The 19,334-nt window shown below is 36.7% G+C and overlaps 1 protein-coding gene across 31 annotated transcripts in view; it reads left to right on the top strand.

The window, feature by feature from the left end:
* LOC136836319 (regulator of G-protein signaling 9) overlaps positions 1–19,334 on the top strand; it is a 1,320,722-nt gene that overhangs the window by 1,012,087 nt on the left and 289,301 nt on the right. For all 31 annotated transcript variants that reach the window (XM_067100474.1, XM_067100467.1, XM_067100472.1 and 28 more), the window contains one exon: positions 4,549–4,658. In XM_067100474.1, coding sequence (XP_066956575.1) covers positions 4,549–4,658 — 110 coding nt within the window. The remainder of the gene's footprint in view (positions 1–4,548; positions 4,659–19,334) is intronic.

The raw sequence follows: 19,334 nt of genomic DNA, 5'->3' as shown, positions 1-19,334 counted from the left end.
TTTTGCAATATTAAGCATTACCTTACAGCTCTTCATATAGCCTTGCTGGGTCAAAGTTGAGTGGCATTTCACCAATCTCCTGGAACAGTGGCACATTGGTTGAAGTCATTACATACCCATCATGTTCAGGATTATGATGTACAGAGGCCAAGGGTGAAGTTAGACCTTCATTTTTCTTGTCTTTCTGGCAAAGACATCATTTGCTCCAGTAGGTCTTCGTTTTGCCTGTGACTGAATTTACACTTGCCATTATGAGCTCTTGACTAAGTCTTGTGGGTCACAGTCAAAAACCTCAAAACAAGGGTCCTCCAGTCGAATACATATAAACGTCTTAGTATGTTATGCAAAATCTTTGGGTAAGAGAACATGTTTGTTAAAATATGCCTCGCCCCTAGACTAGAAGAAGCACAAAAAACATTCACATTCATTTTTTTTTCTCTTCAGCGTTTTGTGGTTCTTATCTCTTTTTCACATTTCTCTTTTTCCATTGTGCATTAAGAACAAGTATTGGGTCTCACGCTCAGTCTTTCAAGAGCTTCACTGGTTTCGAACGCCACATGCCCCCTCGGACGTTATTCAGTCATTTTCCTGACCTATTTTTGCTCTATTATAAGACTCATATCAAGGCTGATTTCAGAGGTTTATGTTTTCACGGATTAAAGAACAAAAATGTTTTACTTTTCATCTTTTTTTCACTTTTATTTCATTGCTGTCAACACGTCTGCATTACGTTCATGTTGACTAAGGGAGAGTTGGCGGTGCGCTCTCATTTGTGTTAACCCTCAAGCTTTGACACTAGAGGGTCGTGTCAAAGTTCACTGACGCTGGAAGTGAGATGCTCTCGCGAGGAAAAGTCAATTTAGCATTTATCACCTTTTTAGACGGAACTACTCGGAAACCATATTTCATGTGAGATAGAGGACCGTAGATGTTTTTATAGCAATGTTAATCAATTACATTTTATAAATACCTTTCATGTGGAGGCAATCCCCAAAGCATATTTTATAACCAGTGTAATAAAGTTTAAATCTTACCTAGAGGTCGATTTCTCTCAAATATATATATATATATATATATATATATATATATATATATATATATATATATATATATATATATATATATATATTAATAAAATTTAAATCTTACCTAGAGGTCGATTTCCTCATGTCAAATATATATATATATATATATATATATATATATATATATATATATATATATATATATATATATATATATATATATATATATATATATATATATATATATATATATATATTTGACATGAGAAATCGACCTCTAAATAAGATTTAAACTTTATTACACTGGTTATAAAATATGCTTTGGGGATTGCCTCCACATGAAAGGTATTTATAAAATGTAATTGATTAACATGGTTATAAAAATATCTACAGTCCTCTATCTCATATATAAATTTATATATATATATAGTATATATATATATATATATATATATATATATATATATATATATATATATATATATGTGTGTGTGTGTGTGTGTGTGTGTGTGTGTGTGTGTGTGTGTGTATGCATGTAACCCAGTAATGAAGTAACTTTAGTACTTACATATTACCACAAAGTCGAGACGTCCCCTCTATTGGTAGCCTTGGTAGCGGCCGTGAGAAAAAACTGCTGATACCACCTCAGAAGCCATTCACTCTGCATCCTCTCTCTCTCTCTCTCTCTCTCTCTCTCTCTCTCTCTCTCTCTCTCTCTCTCTCTCTCTCTCTCAGGACTACAGCAAAGCAAGCTTTCCCCCAACATAATTTATTTGACAAAACCCAAAATCTAACATAACTAGATTGCAAGAAATGGATTAAAATTTTTGACAAAATCTAACATAACTTGATTGCAAGACACAAGCAATGGATTAAAAGGTCATAATAAAAATTTCCCAAAGACCATTTACAAATATAGTCATATTCGGTAACTTGCACAGGTCAAAAATAAATCAAAGGCTAGTACATTTCCAAAGAGTACATTTCCGACCTCTTACTCAACGAAACATCTGAAGAAGTCAAACAAATTCTTCATTAATTCTCAAAGTATAAAAAAAATACAGATATGGGAATTTCCCCCAAGCTATTCAACCATAATTGCTTAGACAAAGTACATATTATAGAAATGGAGAAAAACAATCTACAGTTTGGGAAATGAATATGATTCTTACCTCCAAACAGCAATATTCATAGTCTTGACTAATAAAACACAAAACACGTCTCTCTTTACTTCAAGACTTTTAAAAAGGTTCAATGTTGGTCTTCCAATGATTCCCTTCTCCCAGCCTAATCCCTTCACACCTTGGGACTCTGCCAAAAAGACACACACAAACGCACGTTCCCCACCGGAACCTTGACACTTACGGCGAACGCACATACTCCATCACCTCACACGATCCCACGCCTCAAAAATCCTAACGCCATCATTTTGCTTAACGAGGAAATGCGTCAGGTGATAGCTAAACATTCTCTCCAAGATTTTGGGAGTTTTCCTCTCCACTTGTTAATTCAACATCCATTGTGTATTGTAATTCATAACATACATGTGACCTGTCAGCTTTTTCAAATATATATGCATAATATATATATATATATATATATATATATATATATATATATATATATATATATATATATATATATATATATATATATATATATATATATATATATATATATATATATATATATATATATATATATATATATATATATATATATATATATATGTATATTCTGATATGTTTTGTGAATATTGTAAGATTATACTCAATTCATGTTCTAACATATAAGTCAGTCAAATGGTCTGGTTTCAATTTTCGCATCATTTGTGGCCCTATTTGTTGATATTTGCACACGTATTTTGCTTTTGTGTCTCTCTCTCTCTCTCTCTCTCTCTCTCTCTCTCTCTCTCTCTCTCTCTCTCTCCTTTGCGTATGTCCAGCTGTATCGTTCTTCTCAGGAATGACCCGAGAGTTACTCAGACAAATGAATTCCTTATCATGCCCCAAAGCCTTCTCGTCGAAGTCTGGCGGATGGCTTGGAACCGCGACGGCTTCAGTCCCACGTTCACTAATCACGCGAGTTAAGAATAATGTGTGGAGGAGCATCTAAACCCACTGGAAACAGTTTCGGAAGTGGAGACATGAATAACATTTTGATACACGTTATTGCACTGTCCTATACAGCACCGTGTGAGGGGTCAGTCACTTTGTCTTACTGTCTTTGAAATGAATGCAGATAGAAGCAGCTGGCTTCTTTCCATTTCTTTTCATTAGCCCCATGCTTGATGACGCAAGAGTGAAAAGGAAGCTGAAGGAGCCAAATGAATAAAGAAAGGGAGACAGAGAACTAGGACAAAGAAATGAGTGGTGTCATTGGACGATAAAACTAGAAGAAAAACGAGTTTCAATGAATGGCTATTCTCTCCTGGGAAAAAGATTAATTCCTTATCAAAATTGGCTCCTGACAGCTGTAATCTGCAGGGTATAACTTCTGAATCACACCTTCCTGCTCTCGGTAGAATTCATTGTTATCTTTCATGTTGTGTAACAGACACTAGAAAGGGTTCCAAATAAACCTGCTCTTAGGGGAGGCACTCCATATTTCAGTGCTTTGAGTATAAATCCTTAGATTCTCTTAATGAATAAATGTTATTCGTGGGCATAGCATTAACAGAGTTTTTATTAAAAATTTGCTCATTGTTCTGATATCAAGTTTGCGAAAGTGCGTTGTGACATTCATTGTTCGCATCATCTAAATCGTTTCACGCCCAAAATTTTTGATGTCGAATCAATTTCTTGAGGTGGGCCAGTGAGAATGAAGCGCTCAGGTTTTGCCTTGGCCATTTATTATGCTTTATGGTAGATAAAACAGACAGACAGAGAGTCAGACTAGACTAGAGAGCATTCAGATTCGTTCTTGAGCATCTCCGGTGTCCTATTTGAAACCGGCTGGACGGCAGAGTGGGATGCAGTTCACGACGTTCAGGTCTGCTCAGTAACAATGAAACATTTGACGTCAATTCTTTCGATGTTTCCTTTGGTCATTTGTTCTTCAATGTTTTTCCTGATGGAAGGCAACTACAAAACAGTAAATCTAAGTCACGTTACGTATGTAACCAAAGGTAGCTAGGGTAACCAAGTTCATCCGAATAGCTGAATTCCAGGTGCCAAAGTAAGAATTTGAGATCTACTGATGAGGCTGTTATTTTCAGTCACATAGACGCTCCCGTGCTTATCATTTGATTTATTTATCTTATATCATCTATTCTTAACTTCCATTTTCTCGGCTGAATCCCTCGGACTTGCTGCATCCTGCTTTGCCAACTAGGGCTGCAGCTTGCTGATCATAATTGTAGTCGTCATGATAATAGGTTCATTTTATTTCTATCTGTTGGCACTATCACTCATGAGTGTAAGTATACTAAGTATGTATAAGTGTGTGTACATGCAGCGTGTCGCCGAGATGGAAATGGGCATCAGAGGGTTGCTAATGCTAATGCGTTGTTTGTTCTTTGCAGCCGAGGCCATCCACCTGGCGAACCTGCTCTGCCAGTACGGCTACTTCTTCCCGGTGGGAGAGTCCCGCTCGCTCATCGTCAAGGACGACTCCTCGCTCTACAGATTCCAGGTGAGAATTTCATTGACGTCTTACTCTAGTGGAGGCAAAGACAAAGCAGTCCCTGGAAATATTTATTTGGTTGACCACCTCCTCAGAAAATAGAAGGAAAAAAGAACGGTGGGGACTCTTCTCAGGACGACGAATTATATATGTAGAGAAATATGAAACAGTGTGGATATTTTATCTGCCATTATTATCCCTCGTCCTCACCCCACCCCTCACCCCCACTGAAAGAAAAAGAAGGATAATGACTCAATTTGTACGACAAATAGTTAGGTATAGAAATGACTGTTTCCTTACAAAGCGATAAGAGCTGAGCTGGGATGACGCATTCATTATGCATTGCATAGAAAAGGTAGGTTTTACTGGATATGATCCCCCCGCTGATCAAAGGACGAGGATTTTCTTTCTTTTGTTTCTTCGCGGTTTTTACTGGAATTTTTTTTAATAATCCTTATAATTTTTGGTTTATGATACATAATTAGAAATATTATTACTGTGATGTATTATTGTCTGCAAATTTAAGATGCAAATTTTGTGAAGAGGGCACTGCAATGCCTCTTGCAACTATATTATTACATGTCAAGTTGGATTCCATGTTGCAGGTTTCACCGTTTTATAGAAATAGCCCTCTTGAAAAATTGATGGGCCTGAGTTGACATCTGAGTTTTTTAGTGTTCATCGAAACCATTTGATTTGTAATTTATGAATCATCGCTTTTTGAGAACTGCTGTAGAACTGACTCTTGGTAAAGAAAAATTTTGTTTAATTCGCGTTCTATCGGACACATTACTGATGAAAATAAAATGACTGCCATCGGATTTATGTGCAAATGGAATTTCTTTACATCAAGCTTAATGCACAATATTACAATTTATTCACATACCAACTCTGTCTATGTCGGACCTCTTAGCATATATTTCTAATTCAAGTCTGGGACTTGCAAACAAGCAATGGTTTGCTTATTTGCAAGGAATTTGAGCTTGATCTCGTTGATTTTGTTCGCATGTTTGCGTTCCAGACATGCATATTAACATTTTGCAGGATCTTCAAAAACTGTTATAATATCCTCGTCTTTTCTTGGAGAAAAGAAAAGAGAAGCTCAGGACCGCAAGAGGAATTTTTATTTTTTACCTGGGAAACAAAACATGGCGGCGGCCAGAAAGAATTCAGGTTAAAACCAGTCTCATACTTGATGAAGGTCGGGAAAGTTTTGTCGCTCTCAGGTCTGTGTATAATGTCTGACTTCATGCCAAAAGCTTTTTGGGATAGTTGCGAGATTTGACTTGGCTGGGTCCCTTGACTAAGAGGATGACTGTCAGCAAGTAGCGTTCTTCACCCATCTTCGTATGCTGAAAAAGATAGTGGCAGATAAACGAGCAGGCAGACATAAAGACTCTTTATGTGATACTGGTTAACTTATAAGCCATGAACAAAATTTGTTATTCCTTTTCCTTCCATCATCATTATTTCTCGCTATTTGGCAACTGCCGTAACGCTGATGTCCTCAGCGTGCAGAGGACATCAGTCGAAACTGTTCAGAAGCGATGTATGTGTTCCCTTGGAAGTAGAGGCACGTCCATTGTTTGTCGCTCCCTCCAGCTGTAATTAAGCTTCGTGTACGCGTGTTCTTACAGGAGAAATATAATATGATTCGAAAGATTTCTGGCGTCCACTGCGCGCAGAAAAAGTAACCAGCAAATAACACGTTCCGTTGCGCTGAAACAGTCATGTTGGGAGAGGATCTTTTTCCTACCTGGAACGCGTCTGTTTACGGTGATCAAAGAGCATACCGACAGGAGATTCTGATATTACAACTTATGTCATTACTTCCAAAATAACCACACACACACACACACACACACACACACACACACATATATATATATATATATATATATATATATATATATATATATATATATATATATATATATATATATATATATATATATATATATATATATATATATATATATATATATATATATATATATATATATATATATATATATTTATATATATATATATATATATATATATATATATATATATATATATATATATATATATATATATATATATATATATATATATATATATATATATATATATATATATATATATATATATATATATATATATATATATATATATATATATATATATATATATATATATATATATATATATATATATATATATATATATATATATATATATATATATATATATATATATATATATATATATATATATATATATATATATATATATATATATATATATATATATATATATATATATATATATATATATATATATATATATATACATATATATATATATATATATATATATATATATAAAATTATATACAGACACACACCTTTGGGTAATGGGTTAATGTGGCTTTTCTTAGCAACATTCACCTCAGGGTGTGGAAGCTCTTCGTTGGCTGAGTCGGTTGAGCTTCAGACTGTCACTCGATGGGCCGGAGTTCAATTCCCCCGACCTGCTGATGAAGAGTTAGAGGAATTTATTTCTGGTGATAGAAATTCATTTCTCGCTATAATGTGGTTCGGATTCCACAATAAGCTGTAGGTCCCGTTGCTAAGTAACCAATTGGTTCTTAGCCACGTAAAATAAGTCTAATCCTTCGGGCCAGCCCTCTTTAGGAGAGCTGTTAATCAGCTCAGTGGTCTGGTAAAACTAAGGCATACTTAACTTAACCTCAGGGTGTGACGTCCTTGCCAACACGAGTTAGTATAGAAGAGACTCTTTAGCCTTAGCAAGCAACTCTTTTAGGAGAAGGACACTCCGAAATCAAACCAGTGGGTAGAAGGGACTCTTTAGCCTTGGTAGGCAACAACCTTTCTAAGGGAAGGCTACTCTGAATACAACCTTGTTCTCCAACCTTGGACTAGCCATTGTACTGTGGCCTTTCATGGTCTTGGGTTTGAGTTCCCTTGCCTGAGGGTACAATCAGGCATTTATCTCTTTTTCGTTCATTTTCCTGTTTTTTTTCGGAAAATGTAAGACAGGCTGATGAGAAAGCAAAAGTTGCTTGGTGGATTATCAGGAAAGTGCTTCCGTCTTTACCTAATCTTTTCCTTCTGAGTGTTTTATTTCTAAATCCTTCCTGACTGTCCTCCCCAGCTGTTGTGGCAAACCTGGCGGATTTCTTTTGCCTTAGAAGGTGTGCCAACCCCACCTTTCGACCACTTGCTTCCAATGTTTTTTTCAATGGTGTAAGGTGACGTTTATTTATACTCTCAGCATAATTTTTGTGAATAATGTAAATACTGTTGTTGTTGTTGTTGGTATTATTGTTAATTCTGTTTATTTTTACAATGTTACTGTTATGAGTCTATTTATTAGTTTTGATACCGATTTTATGTTTCTAATTTTAATTCTTTTGGGAGACATTGAGCTGAACCCTGGGCCTGTTACTCATTACAGTAAGAAATATTGCAAAGTACTTTACTCAAATATTCGGGGCTTAAGGTCAAATTTTCTTGATCTCCAGAGTTGTGCCCTTAACTATGATTTGATGTTTTTATCTGGGACTCTTGTAAGTAGTAACAAGTCAAAGGTTGAGTTTTTAATCCCAGGGTTTGCCGTGAATCTATTTATCGTCGCAACATCCCACATGCGCAAGGTATGGCTGTATACACTAAATCTGGACGACCTATTTATCGTCAGAAGAATTTGGAGTGTAGTTGTTATGAATTCCTTTGCTTTCAAATTTTCAGTAAGTTCTACAATGTTTTCGTATTTGCTATTTACCGTGATCCAAATATCAGCAGTTCTAAATATGACTGTATTTTGGATTCGAAAGCTTCCTTCGTTATTTGTGGAGACTAATGCAAAGCACAGTTAGTGGCTAAATTCAAGTTCCACAGATCAGCATGGCCAGTCTGCTCTGGAGTTCTGTGTATCCTCCGATTTTGTCCAGCTAACTGAGGAACCCACGCACATTTCTGGCAATAGATTAGGCCTCATATTCACAGATGTTCCAGCAGTTGTCAAGTCCAAGGTCTGTGAATGTATAGGCACTTCTGATCATTGCACCATTGAGATGGACATATTTGTCAATCAGTATATTCCTAATTCCGCCATTGTAAAAGTGGTCTGGCTAAAATCCAGAGCCAATTGGGATCGCATTATTGAAGCTTGTCAGTCACTTAATATTTTAGTAGCTATATTACATCCTGATCCCAAGAAGAAGCTAAATGAAATTCTGATAGCTATTTTAATAAGATATGTCCCTAGAAACGTCATCAAATTTAGGATGAATGACCAGCCATGGCTTGATGATACATGTAGATGAGCCTACCATGAAAAACAGACCAGATTCAATGTATGTAGACAAAAACATTCAAATGAAAATTGCACCATTTTTGTTGAGTCTCGCTTTGCTGCAAATAGAACTTACCATGCAGCCGAGAGAAATTACAATAGTTCCTTGAAGAGGAAATTTGAAGGAATTGCTCAGCATCATCTGTGATGGACCAAATTGGCATCATCTATCTTTGGGTCAGGCTCTTCTTCCATTCCACCACAAGTAAAAGATGATGGTAGATTGGTTACTGGTCCTGTGGAAAAGGCTGAACTGCTTCATCGAGCTTTTGAAGCTAAGCAATCAGCTGAGGATGTCCCTCTCCCTGATACTTGTCATCCTGAACCTATTCTTCGAAAATTTGCATTTCACTCCGGGGATGTTAAGATAATCTTCATAGCTGGGGTAGAGATTCTGATGGTTTCTTCCCTTTGTTTTTTAAAAAAGTTTTGTGTTGTCTCCCAAGATTACTAGATTCTATAGATTTTTATGTCGACATAGTATCTTTGTGGATGAGCGCAAGCTTAGTAATACAGTGCCTGTTCCAAAGAGTGGTATATCTGCTGACTGCAGTAACTGCAGGTCAATCTCTATTCTCCCTGTGCTCTCCAAAGTTGCTTAAAAACCTATTTTTAAGCCACTATATAAGTATATAGAATCTAAAGGATTGTTAGCCGATAGTCAATACGCATACAGGAAGCAGTTAGGTACCTGCGATGCTCTTTTAGACTTGACATGCCATTTGCAAGGGAATCTTGAAAAGGGTTTTGATTGCAGAGTAATTCAAATAGATTTTAGTGCTGCTTTCGATTTAGTAAATCACAGAATCTTGTAGTGGGTGGATATGTTTTAAGATTACTTCAAGATTTCCTTACAGGTAGGCAGCAGCAAGTTGGTGTGGATGGGATCTTTAGTGAACCAAGACCTATTGAGTCTGGAGTTCCACAGGGCAGGGTTCTTGGTCCACTGTTATTTTTATTGTATAAAGTGATATGGTTGTTGGCCTGGAAAACTAGAATGTTCAGTATTCCGACGATGCAACACTTGTGGGTGTAGTAAAGTCTCCACATATGAGAAATGATAGATGCCCTCAGCCTCAGATGGGACATGGACCAGTTCGGCAATTAAACACGTCAATCAGAAGACTGGGGAAAGATAGGAAGACCCAACATGGGCGCCACGTGGTTAGTTATCTTATTATTGGTTAAAATTGAATAGTCTATGATTAATCCTTTTGATAGGGATACTGAAGAATTGATTGCAGTGGCCTTTCCACTGCAAGAAGCACAAGCCAAGTTGATGGTCCCACAGCCAAAGTACCGTCTGCAATTTGATAATGCCAGCAGTTACACAAGGACAATTATAACGATCCCGGGCGAACCGAGGGATGCATGGAAGATGCCAAGATAACTCTATTCTGGTACGATATACTTGCATTAAAATCCATACTGATCTAATTGAGTCAGGTCTTTGTGATAACTCGTAATTCAGAAAAGAAAATGGAAGTGCAGTTGGAGATTAAAGATATGTGACCGTTGAAAAAACCTCTAGTCAGGATGTTACCTTATAACAGAGCAATGGAGGGACCTCGTCGAATTTCACCAGTTCTGGAGGGGTGATTTTAATGGGAAAATGCACAGGTAATGCTACTGCGTGGTCTGAGAGGTGACCACATGGATCGGGACAGTTCAATAAAGGAGCTATGCAAGTGGAGTTGTGTGGGTCTGCTACCAGGGTGTTCTGAGAGCGAGCGCCGCAGTTCTCTCCCTTACATGACCTCTGGGGCTTATTTTCTTGCTCCTCCCAGAGGTCACTGTCGTTGCAAGTGTGACGGCCGTGCCCTCGTTTTCTATGTTAGGATCTTTCCCAAGTCCTGGTGACTTCTGGCAACCCATGTTCACCAGTTTTTATGGGGAACTCAACCTTTCTGGCGGATTTTCGGCAGGCTCCATCTCCATTCGCCTTTTATCTGAAAAGAGGTCATTCAAGCAGTCACCAGGTATTTAGAAAAGATAAACAGATGCACCAAAAGGGGAGCATGGAGAGAAATTTGCATAGGGACTGAGTTTCTCACGCCCTCCTCATTTAGAGAGTAGTGCCAAATTAAGTTATTTTGGGGTGGAACACAGTTTGGAGGTTTGGGGGTGCTTTCGGAAGTGGATACTTTGATAATATATATACTGTATATATATATATATATATATATATATATATATATATATATATATATATATATATATATATATATATATATATATATATATATATATATATATATATATATATATATATATATATATATATATATATATATATATATATATATATATATATATATAATATGAAAATTGGTGGCGTCCCCCATGAAATTTTTCTGGATCCGCTAGTGATCACTAGCGACCAGGGAGCTAACTTCACGTCCTCCCATTGGCACTCCATCGCCACCAGTCTAAGACAAAAGTAAATCACACAGCAGCCTACATCCCAAAAGTAAATGGTATGGTCGAGAGCCTACACCACTCCCTAAAAGCAGCGCTCACCGCCAAGTGTCAAGAGGAAAGATGGAGAAAGGAGTTGCCGTGGATTTTACTGGGACTAAGGACTTCCCCCCAACTCAACATTCAACACATCACCACCAGAAGCGCTCTACGGACAGTCGTTAACAATTCCAACACAACCAATGACCCCCTCTGGCGTCCATAGAGCGTTGGACCAAATCATGCCAGCAAAAACAACCTACGAACCAGCCAGAAAAGCATTCGTCCGGAAGAATTGGGCTGGACAAATTTCTCATTTATCAGAATAGACACATATCAGCCCCTCTTTTTCCTGCCTAAGCTAGCCCTCACCAAATTCTACAACATAGAGACAAGTGCTAACAGATGTCAGTAGAAGGAAAAACTACATGGGTGTCGATTGACAGACTAAAACCAGAGTACATTCCAGACAAAGATTCATCTCCATAAGTCGACTTTGTTGCGGGGGGGGGGGAGTACTGTAGGGCCGAAATTGGGCCCTCTGGGCAACCGCATGCCAAAACAATATCACCAACTTTTACCAGAAAACACAAGCCCAAGATGATCGACCGAAGCTATTTTTTTCATGTACTTTCAGAAGTAATAGTAGATCATGTGTAAAACCAAAACCATTTCTAGATGTAAAGCTCTTCAAGCTATCGAACCATCTGTAATGGAGAACCTTCCTTATTTTATACAAAGAATTATCAACTGTTTTCCAGGTGTGAGAAAGCACCTGACTGGTAGTTTATGTTTCTCTTGCTCTAAGGTTAGGTACTACTTTTCCACTCACAGAAGTTTATGTCCTGCCAGTAATTTGTGAAAATAAATTGGTAGGTACCGAAATGGTGCCTCTTACTCATCCAGTACCTACAGTACACAATCAGCACTGCAAATGGGGAAGTCTAAGGACGAAAATCCCCAAGTCCAAAAGAAGCGCCCTACCCTCTCTCTCTTTCATGAGATCCTTTATGTTCCTGACCAGTCTACTCCTTCCCTCTGCATGCCTATAATACTGCTGGATGCTGCATGAGCCTAAGTTAAGTACCAATCTGAAAGAAACTGCGGCGAGGTGGGGGGAAAGGGGCGCACAAAGGACCAACTGGTTTGAATGAGGGAAGAATAAATTTATAAGGCATATTGAATTGTACACAGAAACATCTGTTAGGGAAAACGCCACCCGAGTTCATAAAAGTGATTAATAAATCAGCCGCTTAATTTTAGAAATATTTCCAAAGAAAGTTTATAAAGTAATGTCCATTTATCTCTTCTTTATTATTTTGATGCTATTGCATCACATTCTGCCTTAATTAAGAGATCATATATCCCCAGCGATTCAGAAATGTTTTGTATAAGTTAGATGCAGAGAGTTGATATCTGGTGAGGACAAAAGAAAGTCACGTGTATTTCACAGTAACAGTAAATAATTACTCGTATCTATGCTGTCGTCTAAATTCTACAATAGAAATCAACCCCAGGTAACTTATTTTTCATTTAGAAAAGTATGTGGTGAATATTAAGATAATCAGTAGCCAAAGGGAAGGTGACCTTTACAATATATTAATTTGAGATGGAGTGCCTCCCAGTGATTGACTGTTCTTTGTCATATATGGTATCCAAGTTGAAGTGTGTTTTGTTCATTGATTAATGACATAGAATAAAGGGAGTACCTGAGTAAAGAGTATGTATACTTACAATAGCTTTGATATTCTGGACAACCAGAACATTTATATATCTATAACAAGCTTCCAAGTGCTGGCTCATAGCCGCTTCTTTCGAACCTTCTCTCGGAGGTGGCTAAGGCAGGCCATGATATACAAATAATAATAGAATTCCGTTTTAATTTCGGCATTAAAGTACAATCCTTCAGAAGATACTCATGTAACTTTCTAAATGCTGCACATTCTTGCGTTTGTGTTAGATATATGTAAAAGTATTGACGCGGATATCTGTTTGTGTATGATGTAAAAGAATTACTTTCTTCTTTACGTTTTACTCTTTATTCATTTTGGATTAACGTTTATTCCCATGGGAGATTCATGTATCTAAATACAGTTATTTTAAATGCCAATCACGCCGGGGTTTCCTCCTAGTGGTCGTCTGTTTTCAATTGCGATTTATTTAGGTACTAGTCTAGAGTATTATATTTTTTGTTTGTTCTCATTTTTGTTTTTGTGTATTCATTTCTTTTCTTTTTCCTATTGAATAATTGTAAAGTATGGAACCTTATTATAATTATTGTGAAACCCTGCATTGGTGTAACCAGCTACTATTATTACACAATCTGGTGTCCATTGATTATAGTGTATGTGCTAATTATCCCCCCTTCCAGTATGTAACAGTGTGAAGTGAAGAGTCCAAAGGGATGTGAAAATCCATCTCTGGGGACAACTCCCAGATCTCACATCCAAGAGAGAAAGTGAATAAATTAAACGTGTGTTGTTTCTGGAGCACTGAGGACCCAAAATAGTTAAATAAGTTTTGTTTCTCTGAAATTGAATGATGTATGCTGACACAAGAATCAGGGGAGGTGCAGCCTTGCACACTTGGCCTTTGATCTCAGGATTTAGATAAGAAATTAACTCATTCTAGACATTGCTTCGCCCTAGAGCTTGGCCAGTAGCAGCTCCAACACCAGACCAGACAACCATAACACATAGAATTATTTTACTTCTCTATGTCAACTGCTCTATTAAATAAGCCGATAGGTAAGTCTCTTTGGGTTGGTGATTATTTTCCCACTAATACTTGTCCTGACCAGCTTTCCAAGGTCATGGGGCAAGATATAGGTCAAAATTTAGACATCTTTTTTTTCCTTGGTCTCAGAAACTACTTTTTAGGTCCCCGGTCCACCTGTTCCACAGATTTAGAATAATTAAGTTCTAATGGTGAAATGGCATCTTTCGGGGGCCAGTTTATTTTTCCCCTTCCCCTTTGCTGAAAACCCCTGGCTTTTTAACTCCTGGAAAACACTAATAATTCTCAGAGTTACCTCTGTCATCCCTTGTTGTCATTTTACCCATACAAACGCTGTACATCAATGAGTACAATTTTTTTTTTATTTAATTAATCGTTCATATATTACAAATAACAATAATAAGAATAAAATTTTAAGTTCAATTGCATAATGTAGGTTGGTTGCAAATAGTAGCAACTGCTCTTCAGAAGAGATACAATTCAACTTAAATCTATTTCATCTTTTCTTTTATCATATTTCTTTAAATGCATTATTTTGATCTGCATGCTTTCAGTACTTGTATGATATGGGCTCCAGGATCTTTTGTCTGTATTTGTATTTTTGGATCTTATTTTTCCTGAATTCATATTCCCTGTGTAAATACACAGGGAATATGAATATATCTTTCTTAATATCTTATCTTTATATTTTCTACATCTTGCTATTGAAGTGCACGGTAGTCCATCAGTCAGCAAGTTACACCATATATGGACCTTGGCATTATCTGGAGTCCCCAGCACCACAATATATATGTAAAACATATATACAATTCATAAATATTAAAAACTGCTTGGATTATTGCCAATGCTGTGAGAGTGGAAAGAAAAGTTGTAAACACTGCTCACAGGCATAAGCAAGCTGAGAAAGAGTTATTGTGGGGGTGGTAGACACGGGAAAGAGTTTTAGGGGTGGGAAGACTGAGCAGGATGGGAGTGGGGGGGTAGGCAAGCGTTTGACTTCTTGAGAGCTTTTTTGACTGCTATTGCCTCAGTGCACTTTGTAGCAAAATGCGCTTCTCTCCTCTGTCCAGTTCCTCATCAGTTCTTGGTATTTGTGCATATGATAGGTGCTGTGATATCATGTGATGTGGTGCTTTCCGCTGTATTTGCTGCTTTTGTTGCATTGCCTGCAGCATTATAGATGCTGCTATTGCTATGTATGGTGCTGTTTATTTTTGAGGGCCACACCACCTTCTAAGAGGACTAGGAAGATGCTGACCTTTCTTAAAAAGCTGGAAATCATCGATTGAGCCTGGTTGCTCAAGGGCACATATCATGAAGGAGTATTGCATTGTTCAGTCTACCCTGCAGGACATCAAGGCTACTAAGGCAAACTTAAGAAGCCTGCTACAACTTTGAGAAAAGATGTTGAGGAGTCAGGCCTAGAAGATGATGGTAAAACCCCATCATGAGGGAACTGAGCAGTCACCTTGATCTTGTGCCTTCAGGGAAGGGCTGCTGGTGTGCACATGCATAGTGCTGAGTTGAAGGCTGTTGCAATGAAGTTTGCAGGTCAGAATAGGGTTACAGACTTTAAGACGTCCGAAGTCTGGCAGTTTTGGCTCAAGATTCAACAAGGGCTTTCCAACAAGGAATGGATACAGCAGTTTATTGATGCGCCAGGTTCATTCAATCAGGAATCTGATGTCTCTCTGCCAACTCTCCATGACCAGGAGACTATAGGTCCTCAGTGTTTCTTATGATTACTTCACAACTTCATAACCTCAAGGATGTACAGGAGGTAGAGAACCTCGATGATATAGTTGTGTTGGAGGAGGGGGAGGAGGGGGAGGAGGAGGAGGACTTGCAAATTCCAAGAAGTCCAGCCAATGCACGCAATTTCGGTAACCACACCCAGGTATGCTTTGTTTTTAATTTTTAAGTGTATTTTTATTGTGTGTAGACAAAATACGAAAAACAAAGTGGTGCCCATATTAGATGGTAGTGTACTGTTGTACAGTAAACCTACCATATTGCTTTTTTGTGTACAAAGTGAACATTTTGTTACAGATACAAGAAAATAAGAGAGATCATTGGTTTTTTGCATCAAGGTTTCAGTTTATAAGCACATTTAGTGTTTACAGTTATGTTAAATTGACAAGGTAGAGGATTTGCTCCTACAAAGTTGCCGTTTTAGATCTGACGAGTGTTTTTTTTAATACACCTGCAAATTTCTATTATGCGGCAGTCCCATGGATGTATTAGTCTGGATACGAATAATTTGGTTTTGTGTTTTTGCTTTTAGCATTGCAGCACTATGCCATCTGTTATCAAAAGGTAATGTGGGGGTAGCATATCACCAGGCTGTTGCCTTGCTAAACCTAGTCACAATCCTGACAGGAAGGGAAAGTTTTTCACTACATTCCAAAGTTTCAAGCAGAAAACGTATCCAAAAGCATCTCGGAAATTGAGAAGTAACCATTGCATTTAAACAGACAAATGACTGTGACCAGTACATTTCAGACACCCCTTGCATACATACATACTTGCCAGTATATATATATATATATATATATATATATATATATATATATATATATATATATATATATATATGTATATATATATAGGAGGAACTGCATAGCCAGTAGATGTGGTAAAATTGCACATATTGTTAGTCCACAGTTTTATATATAGGCAAAACTGACTGAGCAGGAAAATGTTGTTCTGTTATTCTACTATGTGTTCTGTTATCATGTTACTCCTTAAAATGTTGTTTTCTTGAAGCGAAAATAGAACCATATTATATATATATATATATATATATATATATATATATATATATATATATATATATATATATATATATATATATATATATATATATATATATATATATATATATATATATATATATATATATATACATATATATTTATATATTTAAGATATTGTAGCTTTTATTTCTTGTACAGCTATGCTCTAAAGTGATGCGACATGATTGCATAGGATTTTGTTCAAAATTCACAAACTGGCAACCTAACATGCTTCATTTTAATCAATTATTTCAATGCAAAAACACAATTATTTCATACAGTAAGGCCATAACATGTTTCATAAGGGTGAAATCTGTCATATATTTCAAAACTGTAAGAAAATATCACATGTAGCCAAACTTCGGAAAAACAGTGACGAAACTTTTTCAAAACTTACGTTCACTTATTGCCGATGCGTTTGACAAAAAAAAAAAAAGTCATCATCAAAGTTCAGTTGAAATGTTAAACAAAAAAGGCCAAAAAATTTGTCATAACATTAATATTGCTTCCAATGCAACCATAAAATTTGAAATAGTCCAATTTGATTGTTTTTACGCCTCAACACTGAAAAAATGTAGATACGTAAAAACAAAATTAGAATGCTTCCACTGATATCAACGGGTGAGTGGAGCATGTGTGACGCAACCATTAGAGTGGCGGCGCAACCACCTGGAAAATAGGTCTACAATGAGTAGCTACAATGAAATTATCTTAAAAACATTTCTATATTTGTTAGAGGAATATTTGGCTTTTCATAAAAATTAAATTATTTAAGTTATATTTCTTAATCACTTCAAAAATTATGGCTTCCTAGCAAATATTCGCTTATGCAATTGTTTTGTTAGAGCCAAGATTTTGTTCCTAGGCCTAGATGTGTTAGATTTCTTTACTTACTATAAATACATTACACTGTATTCACATCTCTATATTAACAATTTCTGGCCAGAAAGCGTATCAAGTTTTCCACACATTCTTGCACTTCAAATTACCTTATGAATGAATAAAATATACACCAAAAGTGAGCAGAAAGACTTTTAAGAAAATAATACTTTAAGCCAGCCAAAAAACAAGTGTTCCATAAGCCTTGACATTAATACTAATAGATATTTCGATTAGTAACCATCTTGTCAATATAATTAAAATCATCATCTTTTATTCCTCAAAGAACAGGTAATCTCTACAATTAAATTATTTACTAACAGAGATTACATCTCAGAAGGCTTAGATGATTCTATAGAACTATAAATCATTTTGCATCAAACAGGCAGCTTGAACACAGTCTAAAACTTCAATATTAAAAGAAAACTTGTTGTAATTCATATTCCTGTTTTGAAAATGTTGTTATGACTTTTGAGCTTATTAGGTCTACTGTTATAATGTTGCAGAGGTTGTTACATTGACCAGCCCGAGGAGCATGTTAAGCCCCGTACACACTATGCATCATGATGCGTGCAGTGTGGAACGGATGTGTTGAAAAACCAGTTTTTCAACAGGACGCTGCATCACCAGAGTGTTGACGGGCCGGACCAATTTCACGTGGCTGCGCAGTGATGCATTTGCATTCGGAGTTGGAGGACGTCTGCTCAGCACGTTCGCTCAGCTCCAGCGCCGATGGCTCAGTCACGTTTTATTGAATTGCATTTTTATTCTGAGATCCATTTGCTCATTAACCTTATCTGCATTTATTTTCTTTCGGAAGTTATTTTTCCTGCTGAAGTCCTTATACCCCCTTTCTTCTAATTTTCGTTACGAGACCTCTTTCTTTTTCTCACCTTCTTCCTGAGGACCTGATCTATCCTCCTGTATTCCTGCGCAGCCTTCCAATCAGTCTTGCAATTTCTTTTTCCACTAAGTTTCTCATTTCCTGTTTTCACCACTCTTATTCCCTCTTCCTAAACCTAAAGTCACTCACTGCCGACTGACTTTATCTTGATAAAAAAAAAAGGTAGTAAGAAGTTAATTTTCTCTCTCAAATGTATATTTTGTAAACATTTTTCCTTGAAAATCGTTTTCTAATGAATTCCCTTTCCGAACATATTTCTACAGGCTCTTATCTCGTGTACCCCAAGAGCTCTGCCTTCCCAATATGCCATCTCTTTCTCATTTACCTATTTGTGCACTGGCAAGCTCTAAAAACCTGCAATGCACAGACTCAAACTCTTCAAGAAACTTTTGTACTCTAATTCTCTTTCAGTCCTGCCCACACACATTCTCTATCAGAACTTTCCCTTTTGTCAGGCTCAATCTTACCCCATACAATCTTCATACTAACACATATGTATAATCCTTGCCCAGAGCTTCATTGATTCCATAACCAATACAACTTCCCAAGCTG

This window comes from Macrobrachium rosenbergii, chromosome 56 (genome assembly GCF_040412425.1).
Source record: "Macrobrachium rosenbergii isolate ZJJX-2024 chromosome 56, ASM4041242v1, whole genome shotgun sequence".
NCBI lineage: Eukaryota > Metazoa > Arthropoda > Malacostraca > Decapoda > Palaemonidae > Macrobrachium > Macrobrachium rosenbergii.
The sequence above is the reverse complement of the archived record's forward strand: the minus strand, read 5'-3'. Positions and strand labels throughout refer to the sequence as shown.